A 21,293-nucleotide genomic window follows, 5' to 3' on the forward strand; every position below is an offset into this window, starting at 1 on the left:
CTTTGTCTTGATCAGATAACCATTGTTCATGTGTAAGTAATCTAGCCTTTAATTCACCAAAAGTATATGGAGTATCTCTATTCTGAACTGAGACAACAAAATTGTCATACTCTCTTCCCAAACCATTCAACACATGCATTATTAAATCAGATTCATTAACTTTTTCCCCAATGGCAGCTAAGGAATCAACAATTGTTTTAATCTTCTGTTAATACACCAGTATATGCAAATTTCCTTTTCTAATGCCATACAATTATGCTCTCAACATATTCTTGCGTGCCCTATACTGAGTTTTGAAGCAAGATTCAAGATATTCCCATATTTCTCTTGTTGTAGTTAGACCAAGAACATCCCCAGAAATAGCAGAAGTAAAAGTAACTTTTAAACAGCTAACTACAAATCTATCCATTTTTCTCCAAGATACCCATCTTGGATTCAAACTAAGAACTCCATTAATCATTACTCTTTCCTCTGGTTCTTGAATTTCCCCATTAACATGACCATATAGGTCAGTTGTAATTAAAATATACTCAAATTGATCACGCCATAGTTTAAAATTTGTATTATCTAATTTCAATGAAACAAAATTTGAGATGTTGGTGAAGGGAAGAGTAAAGTTTGACGAATTACCATCAGATGTGGTTGCAGCGGAAGACATTGTTGTGTTGTTTTCTTCAACGTTCGGATTAATATGTTTGCTTTTTCGAACCATAAAATTATATACCTAAGAATGAAAAACACCAGAATCAAGTCAGAGATGATCTTGATTAAAATTTTATTTAAGAAAAGTTGTTTCTGATGTGAAGAACAATTGGATCTAAATCAAGATTTAGATCTAAGAAATCAGCTGTAAAAAATATTGTAAACGGTATTGAGTTGTTGTTGAAGTTGTTGATGAAAATTGTTTTGATTTAGGGTTTGGATCTTTCCGTAACTGATACCATGAGAAATATCAGATGAACAGAAATTTAGAAGAAAATCTTGTATTAATGAAAACTAAAGTTACAGAGAAACAATATTGTTTCTGGACAAAGTTAATACACCAATTATTACATGTATTTATACACCAATTATTACAGGACTCTATTGACCAATAGCTATAGACCTTGACTAGACAATCAATTCAAACTAATTTGACTTGACACACTGATATTCTTAACAAACCACATATTTGATTTACAGCTGCAGTTAACAAACAATTTCGTTCAGTTTCAATATGTGCCAAAACAAATGGAATGTTTTGAGCAATCTAAGTACCAGATGTGTAGGTCGACCGACCACTATCACCCAATTTTCAAACAAAAATACAAGAACAAATCAAATAATAAGGCAAATTCCAATTTGGATAAGAAAGTTGTTAAAACTAGGCATTTGTCTCGCTGATTCCTACTCTGCCATATTATCGTAGTAAAACATCAAATAGTTTCAGACTGGTGGTGAAATTCTTGTAAAAAGGGGGTTTATCATAAGGATAAAACAGTAAAAGCACACATAAAATGGATACATCTCTGGAGTATTTATCTTTATCTTTCAAGACGCACAAACTGGTAGCCTACAGCGGTGACCAGTCTTGGGAAGTAGTTTGGTCCATTTAAAGATAAGCCCACAACCGAACCACAAACAGGTGGGTAACATTAAGCAACTAGGTGCAGTTGGTTCCCAGCCACAGGCCTATCGTGGTGTTTTAATTAGTAAACTAAATTAATTTAAGTTACAGTGTATATTTCTACTGTGTATAAGTAATTAAGTTAATTAAGTGTAAGTTCAATTTGGGCTTCTGTAGTGAATGAAACAGCGAGAACAGGTATTTCAAATCATTGCAGCAAAATTTTGAGGTGCTTACATAAGTTCAATTTGACTTCATCTCGACATCTCCATTCTCGTCAGGCTTGGTATCTGGAATGTCTTTGGGAAGAAGACCAAGGAGAGGCAATGGCAACAACGAGCTGAGATTGCAGATAACTATCAAGAATGTCAAGTTATTAAAGCTGTCTCTTGTGACACCCAGAAGCTATGTCAGGCCAGCTCCTAACAGCCCCCCTATGACACTCCCTCCATTTGAGATGGACATGAGAGTTGCAAATAGTGTTGCTTCCATACCAGCGGGACATAATCTTGCAGCCAACACTAAAACAGGCATGAATGATGCCTGAAAATCCCAGACACCCAAATGTTTAGTTTAAAATTGATATAGCTTGGATGAACAAGTTATATTTTGGGTATGCTGTATTTAAGCTATTCAGTGGCCTTAGATGTATAGAACTGGATAGAGGAACAGGATAGCCCCATATAGTTAGACATTACCTGACCAAGAACTGTAATAATTAAAGAATCCCCGACTGCAAACCACTCGTCACTTATGCCAAATTGTCGATTTAATCCAGTAACAAGTATAACCTGTCCAAATACACGACTCTGTCAGTTCCGAACTAACTTGGAATAACTCAATAAAACTTAATTGAAAGCAACAGCAGATATCTCTGAAAACCTGTGTCATCCCTAGTGCTGAACCTATAATGGTGGTCACAAGAAAAATATTTCGCAGTGGAACATTCTTCAAAAATCCATTGTACAGTCCTACACCTAATAATGATGCAACCGAAGTGACAAGCTTGACACGACCAAGAAATTCCGGGGTGAAGCCAAGTTTGTTCGTACTGAAAAAAAAATTGTTATATAACAAAGATGTCATAAGAAGAATATATATACAAACAAGCTTCGGGTAAGATAAAACACACTACACAAACAGTTAAAATGAAAGACAGGTATAAGTAGTAATGGAACTTACGTAAAGTAAAACATAGCAGACTCTGAATGAGGTGTAGCTTGCCAGAGGAAAATGAATAAGGAGGGCAAAAATATATTTGGCTGCCGGATGGCACCCAATAACTGAATAATATTCTGCTTTGAGCTCTCAAAAAATCCTGCACCCACTAAAGAAAGATTATGTCCTCCCGTAGACCTGGACGTGGGTTTTTCTTTAACAAGAACAGCAACAGCAGACGTTATCAGTGGAAGCAATGCCGTGATGCCGAAAACAAACCTATAAATAACAAAAGATATTAGGCTAGACTATGTACCATTTGTATTTAATAATTGAGAATGTATACATCTACCATCTACAGACAAATTTTCAGCCAGAGAAGTTATGACTTTACCTAACACCATAAGCATCAACCAGGGAGCCGCTAAAATAAGCACTAACTATCCCACCGAAAGCTGAGGATCCCCAACATAAAGACTGAAGAGAGCCAGATGTGCTTTGTGATTCACCACGAGCCCGTTCAACAACCATGGAATCTACAACCTGCACCATGCTTCAATTTGCTGAATCATGCTTGTGAAGTACGGCACATGAATGAAGAGTATCTATCGGCCAGGTATGTTGTTTGAAAAGACTAATTATAGAAATGCTTCCAGGTACACCAAGAATGCGTTTACCACTGCAACATTACCCATCGGAACTTTATGTCAAAATTATGCTGATAATTGCTCTGTCCATGCTAGATTATAGGAACAGATATATTTTGCTAATAATTGCCAAGTCTGTAACAGATCTACAACTCTTAACAGATGATAGCAAGCGACTAAGTGACCACAAAATGCTAGCATGCCTTTTTATAATTTCTTGACGGAGGACAACTACTCCCTTTTGCTTAAAACACCATTTTGAGTTTCTATAAAAATATCTTCGAGAACTATAATAACATGAATACAGTTATATCTAATTAATGCATAATACAAGTCTCAAAGTTGATACTACTACGGAAGTGCCCCGACTTACTAAATTTTCAAATATGCTATTATATCCATTCAGGAAAATGATATTAAACATAGCTACAAGCATGTCGTTATTTGGAAAGAGACTGTGAAATAATCGCCAGAACTTACCACATCAGAAAAGGCAACAGATAGAGATCCAAGAAGAATGCAGAAAGCAGCGCCATACTTGTCATCAACGAGGGAAGCCATCAAAGACCATGATAGTGCTCCGAGCATCCCAGATAGAACAAGGTATGACCTTCTTCGGTAACCAAAGAGTGGGACGGAAACACTGCAACGACCTGAAATTTTTAAGTAACAAGGTATAACATCATGGAGACAGAAATGAATAGTCAGGGATGCGTAAACATTGAGGAAGAGATAAATAACCACCTAATGAATCCATACAGAGGTTTGATAAGCCACGGCAATGCAGATACACCAGTTACCACTGCTGTCTACTTAACACATTAAAAGAAAACAAAAGTATAATGCTAAATCAAATTTGACAAAATTCATCTACAGAAAATGGGATGATAAAGTAACTGAGACTATAGAACTAAAAGAGAATATAGGGTATAAGTAACATACCTCTGCCGGATCTAGGTGGAGGTCATCTTTTAAGTAAAAGCTCACTGCAAGTCTAGAAAGGCCTAAAACACCCTGTACAAAATATACCATTGAAACCGCAATATTATCTGGGGATAAATCCACCCGAAAGAACGATATATAAGGTTTCTTTTTCCGTCCACTAGCTTTACTGGAAGAGCATGTTTCACCTTCTTTATCAGTCACTACTACTTCTCCTTTCTCCGAAGAAGGTAAGTGACTCCTCGACGCTTCACATACGGATCCAACAGCCAATTAAAATCACAGGCAAGAGTATTGATCTGATACTTGAATCTATACTACTCAGATAATAAAAAGAACTTGAATCTACAATTGAAGCAAATATCAAATTGAATGGTGCAGTCGTTCTCGTTGGTATAATCCCTCAACCACGAGCACAACAAGTTACAAAAATGAACTCTATGATTGTTTGCCTAGGGCCTGTAATAGACGAACACTGTCCCAATGTTGGCAAAGGCACATGTATGCAACACCTATGTGCCCAAAGGCCTACTCAGGAGTAGGCAAGTCGTAGCAGCCCAACTTCCCGGGTTAATGCACGCCTACCTGCTTAGGAATGGCCCGAGGAAATTGGGAGGCGAATAAGGTGACCTGAGGGGAATGTTGCTTGATTTTGCCTTTTCTTTTCTTATTCTGGGTCGTATTGCAGGTTTGGTGTTGGACTATTAGATTATTTAGACATGTATTATCTTGGTTCAGTCCTAATTTATAATAACCTTATTATTTGATATGCAGGAAAATGTCCACAATATCTGTGTCATAGGCGTGCTTACGATATTCCTTGGCGCCTCAACCCGAACAACATATGCTGTTGCCCAGACCAGCTGACATGAAGGTAGGACGCCCAAAGCTACCAATACGGAACGTTACACATTTAATAAAAAGAAGCCCCAGTCTCTGCACTTCAGACACCCTAGATTCCTTCAAGACTTACGGTCAGATGCAGCAACATGATTGCTAAACTGATGACTTTTCTCTCTTTGTTCAAGTTCAAGATCGAAAATTTTCAACTTTCCAGCAAGAGTATTTCTAGATAGTATGTCAAGGTTATTTCCCTCAACGATGGCATGCTTCTTAGAATCGTATCCAGATGGCAGCGATCTGAGAATTTTCATCACAATGTCCTTTTCAGGAATAGTCTTACCCAATGCAAAAGATGCATTAACAATTTCAGATACTTTGTGATTAAACTCATCAAATGTTTCTTCATCTGCCATACAAAGGTTTTCCCAATCGGAATTAAGGTTTTGAAGCCTAGCTTCCTTTTCACTGGAGTTACCTTCGAATACGGTTTCCAAGATATCCCAAGCTTCTTGCGACTTAGTGCAATTAGTCACATGGTGCTGAAGTCTGGGGTAATGTCATGTATGACCGCATTTAAACCTTCGGAATTTTGCTTTAAAGCAAGTATCTCAGCAGGGATGTATTCACCAATAGGTTTGTCGTTTACATCTCCAACTGCCACAACGGGAGGATCATATCCATTAACAACATATACCCATGATTGAAAATCACGCGCTTGAAGAAAAGCTCGCATAGCAATTTTCCACCATAAGTAATTAGAGCCATCGAAGACTGGTGGTACGTTAATAGAGATAGCACCTCTGTCCATCGAGTCAGATCGCTACAAACACAAACTTGTAAGGTCTTAAACGTGTTTGCCTGCTCTGATACCAATTGAAAAAGCGGGGGTATAACAACCACACCCAACAATTCGATTAGCAATCTGTATGGACAAACTCCAATATACTTTCTAGAGAATCAACTAGACAGTCAGACTCAATCTAGATAAAAGTATATCAAAGAGTTTATATCTCAATCTCTCGATTTGATCTTTACTCAAGCAAATAGAAATCTGCGAGTCTTTATCAAATACTAGAGAGATATATTAGATGGTACCAAAGACCAATATCCAAGTGTCAATCAATTTAAATCAACAACCAAAAGGTCGGATATTCTAATTGATTGAACAACGCACAACCTGTGATATTTCAATTATATAACAAAATATAATGCGGAAAAGAAATAACACAGACACCAGAATTTTGTTAACGAGGAAACCGCAAATGCAGAAAAACCCCGGGACCTAGTCCAGATTTAACACACACTGTATTAAGCCGCTACAGACACTAGCCTACTCCAAATTAACTTCGGTTTGGACTGTAGTTGAACCCCAATCAATCTCACACTGATCCAAGGTACAGTTATGCTCCTACGCCTCTGATCCCAGCAGGATGCTACGTACTTGATTCCCTTATCCCATCTCACCCACAACTAAGAGTTGTTGCGACCCAAAGTCGAAGACTTAATTTGTATCACACAGAAAAGTCTACGGTAATAGATAAATCTGTCCCCCACGAATTTACCTACGAGTTTTGTTCCGTCTTTTGATAAATCAAGGTGAACAGGAACCAATCAATAAACCGGTCTTATATTCCCAAAGAACAGTCTAGTATTATTGATCACCTCACAATAATCTTAATCGACGCATAGAAAAAAGATATTGTGGAATCATAAACGATGAGACGAAGTGTTTGTGATTACTTTTCTATCTTTCCTATCGGAATATAAAATCTCAAGCCAATTATTTCAATTGTACTCGTACAATAGAAACATAAAGATCAGATCACACAACTACAAGAAAAGTAGTATCGGTCTGGCTTCACAATCCCAATGAAGTCTTTAAGTCGTTAACCTGGTTTTATAAGAAGAAACCAAAGGTTAAAGGAGAATCGACTCTAGCTATGCAACTAGTATCACACGTAAGGTGTGGGGATTAGGTTTCCCAGTTGCTAGAGTTCTCCCTTATATAGTTTTCAAATCAGGGTTTGCAATCAATGTTGGCTTGGTAACAAAGCATTCAATATTAACCGTTAGATGAAAACCTGATTAGATTCAAGCTAATATTTCTCAACCGTTGGATCGAAAACTTAGCTTGTTACACACAAATGAAATGTTTAATTTTGGGTTTACGAACCGTTCCCAAACATTAACATTTGTTGGTTCAACAATAGTTAACCAAATGGTTAGCCATATGATTACTTTCATATCAACCATATTCTTCTTCACCATAACTAGTTCAAATGACTCAAATGAACTAGTTAAAGAGTTGTTCAATTGCCTAGATCTTATGTAACTACACAAGACACAATTGAATAAAAAACGGTTTGATTCACTCGAATCGGTTCATGAACTTTATAGCCACGGTTTGCAAAAGCATTCCTTAGTTTAAATAAACATGAGTTCAAGAACAACCGGTTTTAGATATAACCTGCTCAAGTTCGCGGACTGGGTTCGCGGACTTAAGTCCTGGAAGGAGTTCACAAACTCCAGCAGAAATTCTCGGGTCGAGAACTTCCGCCAGTTCGCGGACTGAGTTCGCGGACTTGGCTCACGCCACTTCCATTTCTCTTGATCAACAAAGTTCGCAAACTTTGGTTCAAGGAATAAAGACTTATACATATATGTGTTTCCACAATAATGCTTATATCCTACCAATGGTTATGTAATCTAAACTCTCATTTCAATCATTGAAACATTCTCAGAGGACGGATATAGCCGTTATTCACAGACCATTTTTCATCAGAGAAATTTTCAAAGTGATTGAAACATAACATGACTTTCGTCACTAGGTAAAGATGAATTCAGCTAAAGCGAAAGCTTACGAACACATATTTCGAGAAATAGATAGGCGATATAAACTCGGCACAAAATAACAAATGTGCATAATGAATGTCTATATATCAAAACGACTTTTGTCTCAAGAATAGGAGATAGAATAGATAGACTTTTGAGTGACAGATAAGTTCAAGTCTCCATATATCTTTTAGTCGATGAAGATCCACCAGTTCCTTGAGTAGTCCTTCGTCTTGTATGATGATTGCCATGGAGTTCTTGGGTTCAACTACACTTTCTATCCTAGTCTGAGACCTTTAGCTATGTAGGCTAGAAATCCAGACTTATAGTTTTGATCACTAACATTGACAAACATGCTTGAGATAGAAACGCATGCGAGTTCGACCGATCAATGCTCTAACAAACATGTTTCCCATTGGAAAGCTTCTTCCGCTCCAACCCTTTCTATATCTTCTAAAGTCTGTCAGTAGAGAGGCCTCGTGCTTCTCTGATTGCACCTGCATGATCAACCAGGATTAGTCCGATGTCTGTTTTAGAGTTTGAGTCTATCATAGTCGGAGCAATATGAATTTTCAGTGTCATGTCATTGCTTACTGATTCTGCAGGATACTTTTTAATCTGCAGAACAACATCATTCAAAGAGTTATAATAGAGATCTTCCATTATGTTATGACCTGGTTTGTTTACAGTATTGTAATTGTTTATGAATCTAATGATATTATTTGCAGTTATTACACTATTCTGTCTTTTCTTTTTAAAAACCACATCACACCTTACTTTCCATATAAACCAGATTATGATACTACAATGAACATGCCAATATATATCATAAACTCCCCTGTTAGTGTTTTCAAAACAGTTGGATAACCATTCATGAAAGGTGATTGTACCATTTCTAATGAAATTCATATCAAAATTGAAGTGCATCCATACCTGAGTTGCATAGTTGCAGTGCAAGAATAAGTGATCTAGAGTTTCTTGGCTTTCATTACATAAATTACACTTAGTATCAATGTCAGGGATGACAGCTGCCACTCTCATGCTATTAGGAAGGATAGAGTGGGATGCCTTCCAAGTAAAGATCTTAACAGCTGGTGATGTCTTCATTTTCCATATTCTATTCCATTTAGGCTTAGCATTTCCATTCGAGTTTATGTGGGTTATACAAAGATTTTACAGAGAACATACCATTTTTGTTTAAATTCCATCGTGGAGTATCCATTTTTTCTTCAGTTGGTATTCTAATTTCCCCGACTTGTTCTATTATTTGGCTGTCAAAACATCTGGCGAGTTTATCAAGATCCCAAGTTTTTTGGTCTGTTATTAGATCACTTACTTTACTAAGGCCCTCAGTAGTAGTAAGGTTTATATGAAGGGGTGTTTGAGTCCCTGGAATCCAGCAATCCTGCCAAATTTCAATATTTATTCCATTACCTAATTCCCAGAAACAACATTTTTTTATTTTTTCAATCCCTATTAACATCCCTTTCCATAGCCAACTGTCAGTCTTTTTTGGTTTACAGTTTATATGGAGAAGGTCACAGTTAGGATAATATTTAGCTTTCATTATAATGGCACAAAGGGAATCCGGATTCTGATTAAGATTTCATGCCATTCTAGCTATCATATCTATGTTAAATTTTCTTACATTTTTTATACCTAGTCCTCCTTCTTCAAGAGTTTTACATATAGAAGGCCAGTTTTTAAAACAAACTCCCTTTTTCCCATTTTCGTTTAAACCCTTTCCATTTTTTTCCCACCAGTAGTTTCTATGAAGTTTTGTTATTTGATCACATATTTTTACTGGGATTTTAAAACAATTCATTTGATACACATAGACAGACGAAGCTACATTTTTTATCATGACAGTTTTTTCCGCATTGTTTAAGTTAATACCGTTCCACCCTGTCATTCTATTTCTTAAGGTTTCAAGTAAGGGTTCAAAGCACTGTATTTTAGATCTTTTAGTGAACAAAGGGGCTCCTAGATACTTGTCAGTTAAGGGTATAGCTGTAACACCTAAGATTTCTTTAACTTTTCTTCGAGTACTAGTTTCAGTTTTTTTGCTAAAAAACACTCCAGACTTACTCAAGTTAATGAGTTGACCCGAAACTAAGCTGAAGTTATTGAATAAGTTTACCAGATTTTGTCAGGAATTTTCACTAACCTTGCAGAAGACTAGGCAGTCGTCATCGAAGAGGAGGTGGCTTAACGAAAGAGCCTTATGAACCTGTTTTATGCCTTTGATCAGGCCAGAGTTTTCAGCATTCTGAATAGTTCTAGAAAGCACTTCAATACAAAATAGAAAAATATAGGGAGAGATTGGATATCCCTGTCTCAAACCCCTAGTAGGTTTAAAAAATTTTATTGGCGAACCATTAAGTAAAACAGATAACGAAGTAGTCAAAATGCACTGATGAACCAAGTTACACCATTTGTTGTTAAACCCCATTCTAGTCATAACCTTGATTAGGAAATCATATTCGACTATGTAGAATGCTTTAGACATATCAATCTTAAGTCCCATGAAGCCTTTCTTAGATTTATAGTTTTTCATCTTGTGTATAATTTCGTGGGCTAAGGTAATATTCTCAGCAATCTTCCATCCAGGGATAAAGGAAGACTGGTATGGAGCAATTATTTTATCTAGGAGAGTTTTCATTCTGCCTGCCATCATTTTAGAAATCACCTTATAACTGGTATTGTCTAAGGCTATAGGTCTGAATTCCACAGGGGATGTGGGATTCAAGGTCTTAGGAATTAAAGAGATAAATGAGGCATTCATTTCTTTAGAGATATGACATGTTTCGAAAAAAAATTGGACCATTTTGGCCAGGTCAGGGACTACGGTTTCCCAATTCTGTTGAAAGAAGTTGGGTGGAAAGCCATCAGACCCCGGGCTTTTATCCGGCTCCATGGAAAACAAAGTCTTTTTTATTTCACACTTTAAAAGAGTAGCGCATAACATGTCATTATCAGTTTGGTTGACACTAGTTGGAATTGGTCAATGTCAGGCTTAACAGTAGTGGCGATTTTGAAAAAATGTTGAGTTATGCACTCAACAATCTCCTCTTTAGAATTCAGCCAAACATTATCATCAGTTTTTATCATATCAGTTCCGTTTCTTCTAAATATCTGCTTAGCTTTTGTGTGGAAATACCTAGTGTTTATGTCTCCTAAAGCTAAGTTCTGATCTCTGCTTTTATCTTTCCAAAAAATTTCTTTGTTTGCGTACCATTTTGCAAGTTCATTTCTTAGGTTGGCTAAAACTTCAGTCTTGCTTGGGTAATTAGCAGTTGTGTTAGTTTGGGCTAGTTTTTTCTTTATGTTCTCTATGTTACTATTTATGTTCCCAAACTTTTTCCTATTCCACACTCTGAGGATATGTTTAACATTTCCAAGTTTCTTGTTAACCTTATAAGCTGGAAAACCTCTAACAGATGAGTTCCAGCTTTCCTGCATTAGTGACTTACAGTCCTCATGCTTTATCCACTCCCCAAAGTATTTAAAAGGTGTGTGCCCGTCATCCCGGTGGTTGTGCAAATTAATTTTTATAGGAACATGATCTGAAGTTAAGGGGCCTAAGTGTTTTAAGCTAGAGTTTGGGTATTTCCTATTCCATTTGTCATTCATTATAGCTCTGTCGAGTCTTTGTTCAATGTTTTTCTCATCTTGTCTATGGTTATTCCAAGTATAAGTATAACCAGTAAAGCCAAGGTCTACCAGATTGCATTTGTTTAAAAGGTTATTAAGGATTTTGGCTTCATTTTTCTTAAAAACAAATTTACTTTTCTTTTCTTCCTCATGAAGAACAACATTTAAATCACCAATGATTATCAAAGGCTTGTCTACTATATTAGCCATTTTTTTATGATATTCCATGAATTAAGTTTTAGTTTCCCCATAAAAGAAGGATAGAATCCAACTACTGTTATTTATGGGGTTGGTGATTGTAGCATTTATATGATTGTAAGAATGGTCATCTATTTTAATGTTAACATTGTTTTTTCAAATAAGCAAAGACCTCCAGCAATCCCTCTAGGAGGTACAAGAAAAAAAATTATGCACATTGACCATTCTTAAAATGTTTTTCATCTCAGAATTTTGTTGTTTAGTTTCTGAGAGAAATAGGATATCAGGGTTTTCCTTGTTTAAAATGTCTAGCAGGCTGTGTTGAGTATCTATTTTACCTAAGCCCCGGCAATTCCAGGAAATCATGCTTATAAATTGCCAGAAATAAGAGATTCAGGATATCTAAATTTTCTTAACATTAGGCATTTAACTAACATATGGATACTTCTTAAACATATTTCAAAGGGATCTAAATGAGAGTTGATAGAGTATCATATTCAATAAGAACTTTAGTGATTTTTCCTGAGAGTAGTAGTTACTTACCTATTTTGAAGCCTCCACTGGGATTTCATTGTTAGGATTTAAGATTGATTTAGCCTGCAGGTTATCTTTTTCTTCTTCCATTTGTTCCTCCTTATTCCTAATCTTCTTTGAGCTTTCCATTTGCATATCTTCAGTTCCCTTTCTCTGGGTTGGTAAGGAGTCCATATCAACTTCGTCAATTGAAGCCTTGGGATTGAGAGTGTGACTCTTGTTAGCATCTCTCGCATCCCTTCGGTTTCGGGTCGGATTTTTTCTGGGTTTTTTTTTTCTTTTGAGAAGTGGTTTTATGAGCTTCATAATATTTTTTCTTCTCATGCCCACTGGGGATCCGAGTCGAGGACGATTCAAGCAGATCGAAGGGATTTTCAAGGATACTATTAGTACTTGACTCATCTGCCTTAAACTGAATGGAAGAAGAAGACCAAGAAAAAGTTTTTCTTTGAGTTTCCTTTTGGTTTATCTTAAAGGTTGTCTTGTCTTTGTTTGTTGTTGGTTGAGTTCACTCTTTCTCAATCGGCTTACTTTCCTTATCTTGCTCACAAGATTTTGTAGAATGATCTATCCATCTACACGTTTTGCACAGCTTAAGGTTAAAGAGTTTGTACGAGAATTCTAGGCTAGCCATTCAGGTTTGGCAAATAAATCCATATAAACCTCAGATCCGAACGGGAGATTATGTTGGACCCTCATTTCCACAAGGCACTCCATATTTTTTTTCTTTTTGATTTCTATCATAAGGTTCTTATGTTTCAAGTACTTACCAGCTGGAGTATAGATTTTCTTGAGATCTTCTTCATTAATGAAGCTTATAGGGGTGTTATTAATGTGCATCCATATCTTAGTTTTGAAGAAGCTATCTTCATCAATGTGTTGAGGACCTTCGATAGCACATTCAACTAGAACAATCAACTTTCCTAGTATATTCCAAGCTCCTCCTTGTTCGAGTAGGTGAAAGTCTCCAGTTTCTCTTAAATGAAATTCATAGTAGTTTCTCTTCTTGTCATATAATTTAATATGAACTTCTCCTTTAAGGTCCCAAGTAAACTTGACCTCATCAGTGATTTTTGTAATATCAGAGGAGGCTTTACTGCATAACCTCCCAATGACTGTATTTACTTCTTCAGACCTACTTAAACTCTTTCTTTGATTTTCATCATCTTCTTCCCAAAATACCGGGCAAGTTATTCTCCCCAAACATAAACGAGAAAAGATTTATCTTTGCATTTGTCTCTTTCATTTTGTTTGCACATTGATTCTCATTGTGTTAGTATTAGAAATATTTAGATTGAGAAAAACTTAATCCTTCTTCTCAAATAGAAGAAGATCCAACAACTCCATTTAACTTGAATCTGGAACAAATGGGTGTGATTCAAAAATATAAAATTTGTGGTGGATATGGGCCTGTTTTTTTATAGGAAAATCATTAAATATTAAACTTATTGTTGTAAAAAAACTTCATAAATTACACCTCACTGTAGATGGCAGTAATGAGATCTTCTTTCCTCTATTAATCTGTATCTTGATAAGCTTCATGGGTATCTGATTACGGATTGAAATTCTTCTCCTTCCTCCCAAATCCGGATCTTAAGATTAATATTTACGATCCAATACATACTATTTTGATTTGTCTTTACCATTCACAAATTTATTTTAAATATTTACAAAATTTAAAAAAAAAAATCAAACTTTTGTGCGAAAAATGTTCAACCATGGAGATCAGAAATTCAGGAGATGCACTTCACGGTAATTTTAAACATTTACGAATTAAAAGAAAAAAATCGAACTTTTGTGCGAAAAAAATGTTCAACCATGGAGATCAGAAATTCAGGAGATGCACTTCACGGTAATATGGAAAGAAGATAAATATTCGCCCTAATATATGTAGGTTTGGTCCAACAAACAGTATCAACCAAACACAAAGCACCATGTCATACAGTTAGGATCTCACGGTTGGTAATTTTTGTTAAAAGGTTTTGTCGAAGGAAAAATTTTTGTTTGGTCCTAAGCCCATAAGGTTATTTATAGTAGGGTCCAACCAGAATTTTCTTTTATCTGAAGGTCCACAATTAATTAAAACATGAAAATGACCACAATACCCTGACTACCAAACGTGTGTGTCTACATGCTCATTATATCGAGTACATATCTGCTACACAGTTTATGAAATTCGAGTACATATCTGCTACACTGCTTACATAATTTGAGTACATATCTGCTACACTGCTTACAGGTTAAAAAAAAAAACAGGATCTCTCTAGTGCTCCACTCCCATTGGACCACTTCCTCCAAAAAGCGCCAACACTCTTAACATCAAACATATTGAACCTGTAAATGTGACTAAAATGTAACAACTAAAACACAACAACAATCCATATATGAATAACAAAACAAAAATGAATAGTACAAGTAATATGACAACATCAAGATTAATACTACCTAACGATCGTTCATTTTTATTTCGGTATTCCATATATGTGTTGACAAAATCATAAGAATTAACTGACTAAAATCTATGTATAAAACAGATTCAAAGAGCAACTTTTTCAGTATTCAATGTATGTATTGTTAATTCACTGTCTAAAACAACTCCATGAAGAAAAATAACTAAATCGAGAGTCTTATTTCAGTATCGCATATATGTACTTATGGATGAAACAACAACAAGTGATAAAACTAAGAATAAAACATAATCAAAAAGCAGTTTGTATCAGTATGCCACATATGTACTGCTGACTCATGAACTAAAAAACAACTGCATGGAATGAATCTATAAAAAAACAGAATCGAAAGAGTATTATTTCAGTATGGAAGATATGTACTTATGGATCAAACAACAACAAGTGATAAAACTAAGAATAAAACAGAATCAAAAGTAGTTTGTATTAGTATGCGACATATGTACTGCTAAATAATACCCCTGAAACAACAAACAAGCATGATTTTCTTAGAAAATAAAGAACAAAATAACAAGAAAATCAAATTGAGAGTTCAAATAAGCTAAAAACATCATAATCTAATCAAAAAATCGAATAATTACGATTAAGATTCATACAAACAGTACATCATATACGTATTGATGGTTAATACACAAGCAAAACATATAGATGCATAGTAAACACAGAAAATCAGTACGTCATATGCGTACTGATGGTTAATACACAAAACCAAACAGAAACAAAACCAAAAGCCAACAAAATGAAACTAAAATATCAGATCTCCAAATGAAATGAACGTAAAACATGATTTTATAACTAGATCTGGACTATTTTCATCAAAAACCACCAGTACATCATATATGTACTGATGATTAATACACAAAAGCAAACTAGAAACAAACCAAAGACCAACAAAATGAAACTAAAAAAATCAGATCTACTAATGAAATGAACCTAAAACATGATTATGTATCTAGATCTGAAGTATTTTTATAAAAATTGAAGTAAAAAAATTAACGAATCAAGAATAAAGATCGTAAACACACAAAAAAACGAGTTCAATTCCTATTTCCGTAACCCAAAAATCTTAAGTCTTAATTTCTCTCCAAGGAATCAAGAGATATATGTACTGCTGAATCATACAAATTAAGTGATGAATCCATGAGTAAAACAAAATCAAAGCCGATCTAAAACCTAATAAATTAATAAAAGACTGTAAATCATCAAAATCAGTTGGGAATACATCTATAACGATTACCAAAAAGTGATGAAAATATAACTAATAACAAAATTGATTCAGCAGTTTTCAGTACGACATATATGTACTACTGAATCATACAAATTAAGTGATGAATCCATGAGTAAAACAAAACCAAAGCCGATCCAAAACACTAATAAATTAATAAAAAAATTGTAAATCATCAAAATCAGTTGGGAATACATCTATAACGATTACCAAAAAGGAAAAAAAATATAAAACATCATGAAAATCGATTTGATCCTCATGATTCGGTCGAAAAAACAAATAATAAAAAAACAACTAACAAAGAATCAAATAAGATGATTAGAAAACATACCTGGAACAAACAATCTTCAAAAACCATGTCGAGATTTCGAAGCTGCATCGAGAGGAAAGAGAGAAAAAAATGGATCTGAAAAAAATGAGCTCGAGTAGAAATATGAAACTGATTATAAACCTCATAGAGAAGGGGTATTTCGGTGATTTTAAAAATGCACAGAAAAGATCCCGCACGTGTATGGACCAGGGACTAAAAATTTGGATCCAATTTTATTGTTTTCTTTTTATTATGGACCTCCAGTTACTGGGCTTTAGTGGGTGGACCTGCCACTAACTAAGAACACCATAATAGTACCTATAGGTAATTCCTACTTTGTCAAAACCTTTTGTTGAGGGATCCCGACCCAATACTCATATGCATCCCGTTCCGAACACTATCAGCACCAATTTTCTTGCATATTTCTGTTACAGTGCATTACATTCTCACCAGAAACATTCTTGCACTGAGATACCAAACCTTGTCCTCCTCCAATTTTAATTGTGAGGAAGTGTAAGAATAACCATAACATTAAAATTGGAGGAAGTGTAAGAATGACCATGACAACCAATCCATTGGACATTCTTCAATTAAAAATCAAATGATCACTTTATTTGATTACTACTTTAATAAGGACGGTTTAGTGGATTGACATGATTATGTTAGATTTGGTCCCATTACATTGGTAAAGTAGCAATAAACAAGAACGTAGCAATTGAAGCAAAATGAAGCATTTGAGATGGTATACAAAAGATCATTAGTCATATTTTCATCAGTTTACTAATCTTTCAAGCCCACAAAACTGAACCAAAAAACTCGCTCAAACATTCTCCTCATTCACTCGGGAAAAGAAAAAAAAACATAAAATGTTTCATCTCCCACAGTCTTGAACAAACTTGAGATTAAAAAAAAAAAAAAAAGGTAAGATCAAAAATCAAAATTATAGATTAACCAGTATACCAACCTCTAGATAACGGCTTAGAGTCTGCAGACAGTCTTAGCAACAACTAAGAAAACATCCAACTGGGTGTACGATTAGTGCTCTAATAATATTCCCAGCATTTACACATATTAACTTCCGATTAGGCTTATCAGTAAGTGACGAACAATCAAGAACAAATCCCAAGGGAACTGTCCATGCCAAATTTCTCCCTCCCCTCGTCGAGTAAAATCTCTTCGTTTCGACATTCATGGCTGCAGAAGGCTTTCTCACCTCTGCAAATATAGAACCAATCCACTATCAAAATCATGCACTAGTTACTCAAAAATCATTCAATCTAATCTGGAACTACTTCGTACTCAACATGGGTAGCAAAGTTAAAACAATATATGCAACCCGAGGACTAGTATCTCAAAAAATTACCAATTACCTTTTACCGGTTAAATTCGGTAAGATGTTGGGAGGCCCAACTTCGTTTATCAAATTCGATGTTTAATACTAACAGAACTATTCTAAGAATTGGATGAAGGTCCTTCCCACTAAAGCAATCTAAGAATCCAATTAAACTGATACAGACATATTCTCAACTTAAAACTCACAATACAATAAGACATGACACAAATAAGTTAGTGAAAGTTACCTGTATATGTAAATGTCTTTACCCTGCTCAAGATTCTTCTTCCAAGTATGACAAAAGCTGAGGAAATTCTTGGAAGGATAATCTTGTGATTTTTCAGATAAAAAAACATTTCCCTTTCTTGGAGACGAAAATCCAACAACACCACAACAGTTCTTAACAACACAGTTGTCAAAAATATGAGTAGTTCTTGGGTTAGGACCATGAGTCATAACACAAGTATAATCTTCAGATGATTCCATTTCAGAAGCAGATAAACAACCAGTAAATACCCTAGGAGAATTCTCAGATGGAGAAAACAATTTAGAAGAAAAACCAATTTTATTATGAATTGGTGTATTGATACCAAAATCAGTAGAACTAGTTGGTAAAAGTGGGGGGATTTGAATTTTCAATTGAGAACCAAACAAAACCATTCTACTAGAAGAAGTCAAAATTTTGTGATTTGGTTGTTTTTCATCATCAAGTAATGCATCAAGAATTCCTAGACCAATACCCGACTCTACTTTTTTCTCCCATGATTTAGTACTACTAAAAGGGTTTGCAAAGAAGGGTTTGTTATCAAGAATTGAAGTGGGACTTTTAACAGAAGAACTATTATAATCACTTTCAGATAATAAACCATTTGAAGCTGAAAATAATAACCTTGGTGAAATAAGAGGAGGTGTTGGTTTTATGAATTTATCTCTTGAACCCATTGAGGAGGAAGCTTGGTTATTAGCAGTAGTTACTGTTCTTGATCTCTTCCTTAGCATTCTTTTTAACTTCTCTCAAAATTCCAGTGCTAGCAGTTTTCTAACTGCAAAATCCCAAGGGAAAAAAAAATAAAGGGGGTCAGATTTACATATAGAGTGTTAGAGAGAGCCATAAACAAACTTTAATGTTTTTAGACATGGGTTTAAAGACTTACCCATAATAATCCTACAAAGAAGCCTGAACAATCGCCAAAACCATTAAAACCGCCATTTTTGGAACCTAATTTTTTTTTCTTGGAGAAATCCTTGAAACAAGAGAATGGGCCAAAACTATGTACTGGTATATATCAAAACAACCTTTCAATTCAAAACCTAAAACTTCAAATGACCTTTAAAAAAATTTACTACACCCTTAAAATAGAAACAGAGACTTTTTTTTTTTCTCCTTTCTCTAAATGGTACTGATGTTACAATCAAACTCAAAAACAAGAAGAATCAAAAACCCAAAACCAGAAAAAGAAGAGAGAATCTAACATGAAAACAAAAGAATAAACAACCTTAACTTTGTGATCTTTTATACAGTACGTTTCCTCTGTAACAAATAAGGACTTAGATTTGGTTTCTTAAGCTTTATATACTCTGCTGACTAAAACTACACTAAAAATGAACCCAAGATGTTGACATTATTAGAATCACAAAAGATTTACCCTCTTCTTTTCGGGAGTGGGTTTTCTTCTTTTTCTCACAATCAGTCCTCAAACACAAGAGATCTTCATTGATAGTTGATTTTAAGCTAAATGTAGAAGCAGAGGAGAGGAGTGAAAGAAGTTTACAGAAAAAGGTGTTATGGTAGACATAGAGACGCGTGTAAAGATCAAATCAAATCTAGTGAAAATTTATGTTTACAGCTAAAAATTACTAGACAACTGTCTAAAAATGGCCAGTTTTTAATGGCGGTTTTGAATTGACACGACTTAAATAACAGCAGCGCAAAGAAATCATTCTCTTTCTCTTTTTACAAACATCAGAGTGAAGTGACGCACACTCCGTATATCTTTCATGTACATAGAGTAGAATCAACGGGTTAGGATACTCTCAACTTAACTGGTATTACTCTATGGTAGTCTGAGACGTCCAACTGTTGATGATGGTCAAGGGATAAGAAAGTTGACCCGTAATTTGGCAGGACTTTACTCAACTCGTACACACATATCATGAACCAGGGTTCAGTAATTAGGTCGGTTATTGTACGAACCTTGACACCATGACCATAAGTCAATGTTATGAGCCTAGTTAGCAATTCGGCGTATTATTCGCGAATGATTCGCGAATTTTTCCGGTCGGTCCCGAATAATACGCCCGAACTATTATAAGTCCGAACCAGGTACGCGTGTTTTGTGGCCTTGACGAATAATTCGTGAATTTTACGAATTTCCGAATCATTCGTCCATTTGATTCGGCAGCTGTTGTTACGGACTTTCTAACTTTTGCCCAAAGCCCACCCGATCCAATACTATTCAAATCCCATATCTACTCTATAACCCACTGATTTCAAGATATTAATGTTTTTTTTTTCAAAAATGTGAAGAATGGGATTCGAACTTCGTTCTCTTGCTTCCAATACTACACCTCAAGCCACTGTACTGGGTGTGTGTTGGTGTCAATTCTAAATATATTACGTATATACTCTTTTAAATCCCAAATGATACTCCCCCACACCAGAAATATATTTATTTATTTATTAATTAATACATACCGAATTTTCAATACTGAACACAAATTAGTAAAACGAATTATACACGTACGTATGGCGTTCCGAATTACTCCTGACTCGCGAACCGTTGACCGAATTTTAGAACAAATTTAATTTTTATAAATCCGAATAATACTCGTATGATTGCCGTTCCGAACGTATGCCGAACTCCGAATTGCTAACTAGGGTTACGAGTAATGCTAGTTAGACTGATTATTTAGTGGGGGTAGTAGGTCAGTAGGTGGTTAAAGGGTTCCGTTGGTATTGTACAGGCAAGGGTAAGTGTGGATAGTTTGACACACATACGAGCATGCCTGGCGTGCTTATACCCCAGCTTCGGGTGTGTTGTGACATCAAACACTGTTGCTTTCGCTTTGTCAATAACCTGTTTGCTGTGGTGTGCTAGTATCCGGTGGTGGTTTTTGTTCCTTTCGTTTTGCCAAAAACTTGATGCAGTATTATGGTAGGCTGTTGTGTTGTGTCTAAATTTTAACTTGTTCAACACTAGTGTGATACAATTCTAAGAATATTCTAATTTCTTCAATGGATGTCAAAAATTGAAATCTTTTCTTTAGATATAAAATTTCTACCGATTTCTCATTTAATAATAGCAAATCAAAATTACATGGATATCAAATGCATTAAGAATCAAAATTAAACCAAAGCAGCACGCTTATAATATAGTATAAGATTGAAAATTCTGATAAGAAAAGGAACTCCGAAAACTAATTGTATACACCATAAAATAATTTGACACATGGACGGAGATTACAAGCCGAAGCTGGACACAATAACACAACCGCGCACACCGAATCAGTTTTGAGTCTGCTTAGAAACTAAGCTAAGGATAGTTT

At 35.3% G+C, this 21,293-nt stretch overlaps 2 protein-coding genes across 2 annotated transcripts; both read right to left on the reverse strand.

Annotated features, from left to right (window-relative positions):
- Positions 1 to 1,766: 1,766 nt before the first annotated feature.
- LOC113319204 (folate-biopterin transporter 1, chloroplastic) lies at positions 1,767 to 4,479 on the reverse strand. The gene is given in 8 exon segments (XM_026567476.1): positions 1,767 to 2,149; positions 2,305 to 2,397; positions 2,489 to 2,657; positions 2,789 to 3,043; positions 3,159 to 3,307; positions 3,892 to 4,054; positions 4,156 to 4,220; positions 4,354 to 4,479. Coding segments are annotated over 8 exon segments (1,284 nt in total). The 5' UTR covers positions 4,444 to 4,479; the 3' UTR covers positions 1,767 to 1,849.
- Positions 4,480 to 17,154: 12,675 nt separating this feature from the next.
- LOC113317330 (protein MARD1-like) lies at positions 17,155 to 19,796 on the reverse strand. Its single transcript, XM_026565454.1, has 3 exons — positions 18,902 to 19,796; positions 17,995 to 18,790; positions 17,155 to 17,629 (listed from the first exon to the last, which is right to left on the reverse strand). Exons 2-3 carry the CDS (start codon positions 18,744 to 18,746, stop codon positions 17,524 to 17,526), a joined length of 858 nt encoding a protein of 285 aa, XP_026421239.1. The 5' UTR covers positions 18,747 to 18,790; positions 18,902 to 19,796; the 3' UTR covers positions 17,155 to 17,523.
- Positions 19,797 to 21,293: the final 1,497 nt, after the last annotated feature.

Source organism: Papaver somniferum, chromosome 10, assembly GCF_003573695.1.
Source record: "Papaver somniferum cultivar HN1 chromosome 10, ASM357369v1, whole genome shotgun sequence".
In the NCBI taxonomy this organism is placed as follows: domain Eukaryota; kingdom Viridiplantae; phylum Streptophyta; class Magnoliopsida; order Ranunculales; family Papaveraceae; genus Papaver; species Papaver somniferum.

Bases quoted from the DNA above. Each gene is read 5' to 3' on its own strand.
- LOC113317330 (XM_026565454.1), bottom strand. From the start codon at position 18,746: ATGCTAAGGAAGAGATCAAGAACAGTAACTACTGCTAATAACCAAGCT. The intron at 17,630-17,994 runs GTAACTTTCACT...CTATATTTGCAG, and splicing joins AAAGACATTTACATATACAG to AGGTGAGAAAGCCTTCTGCA.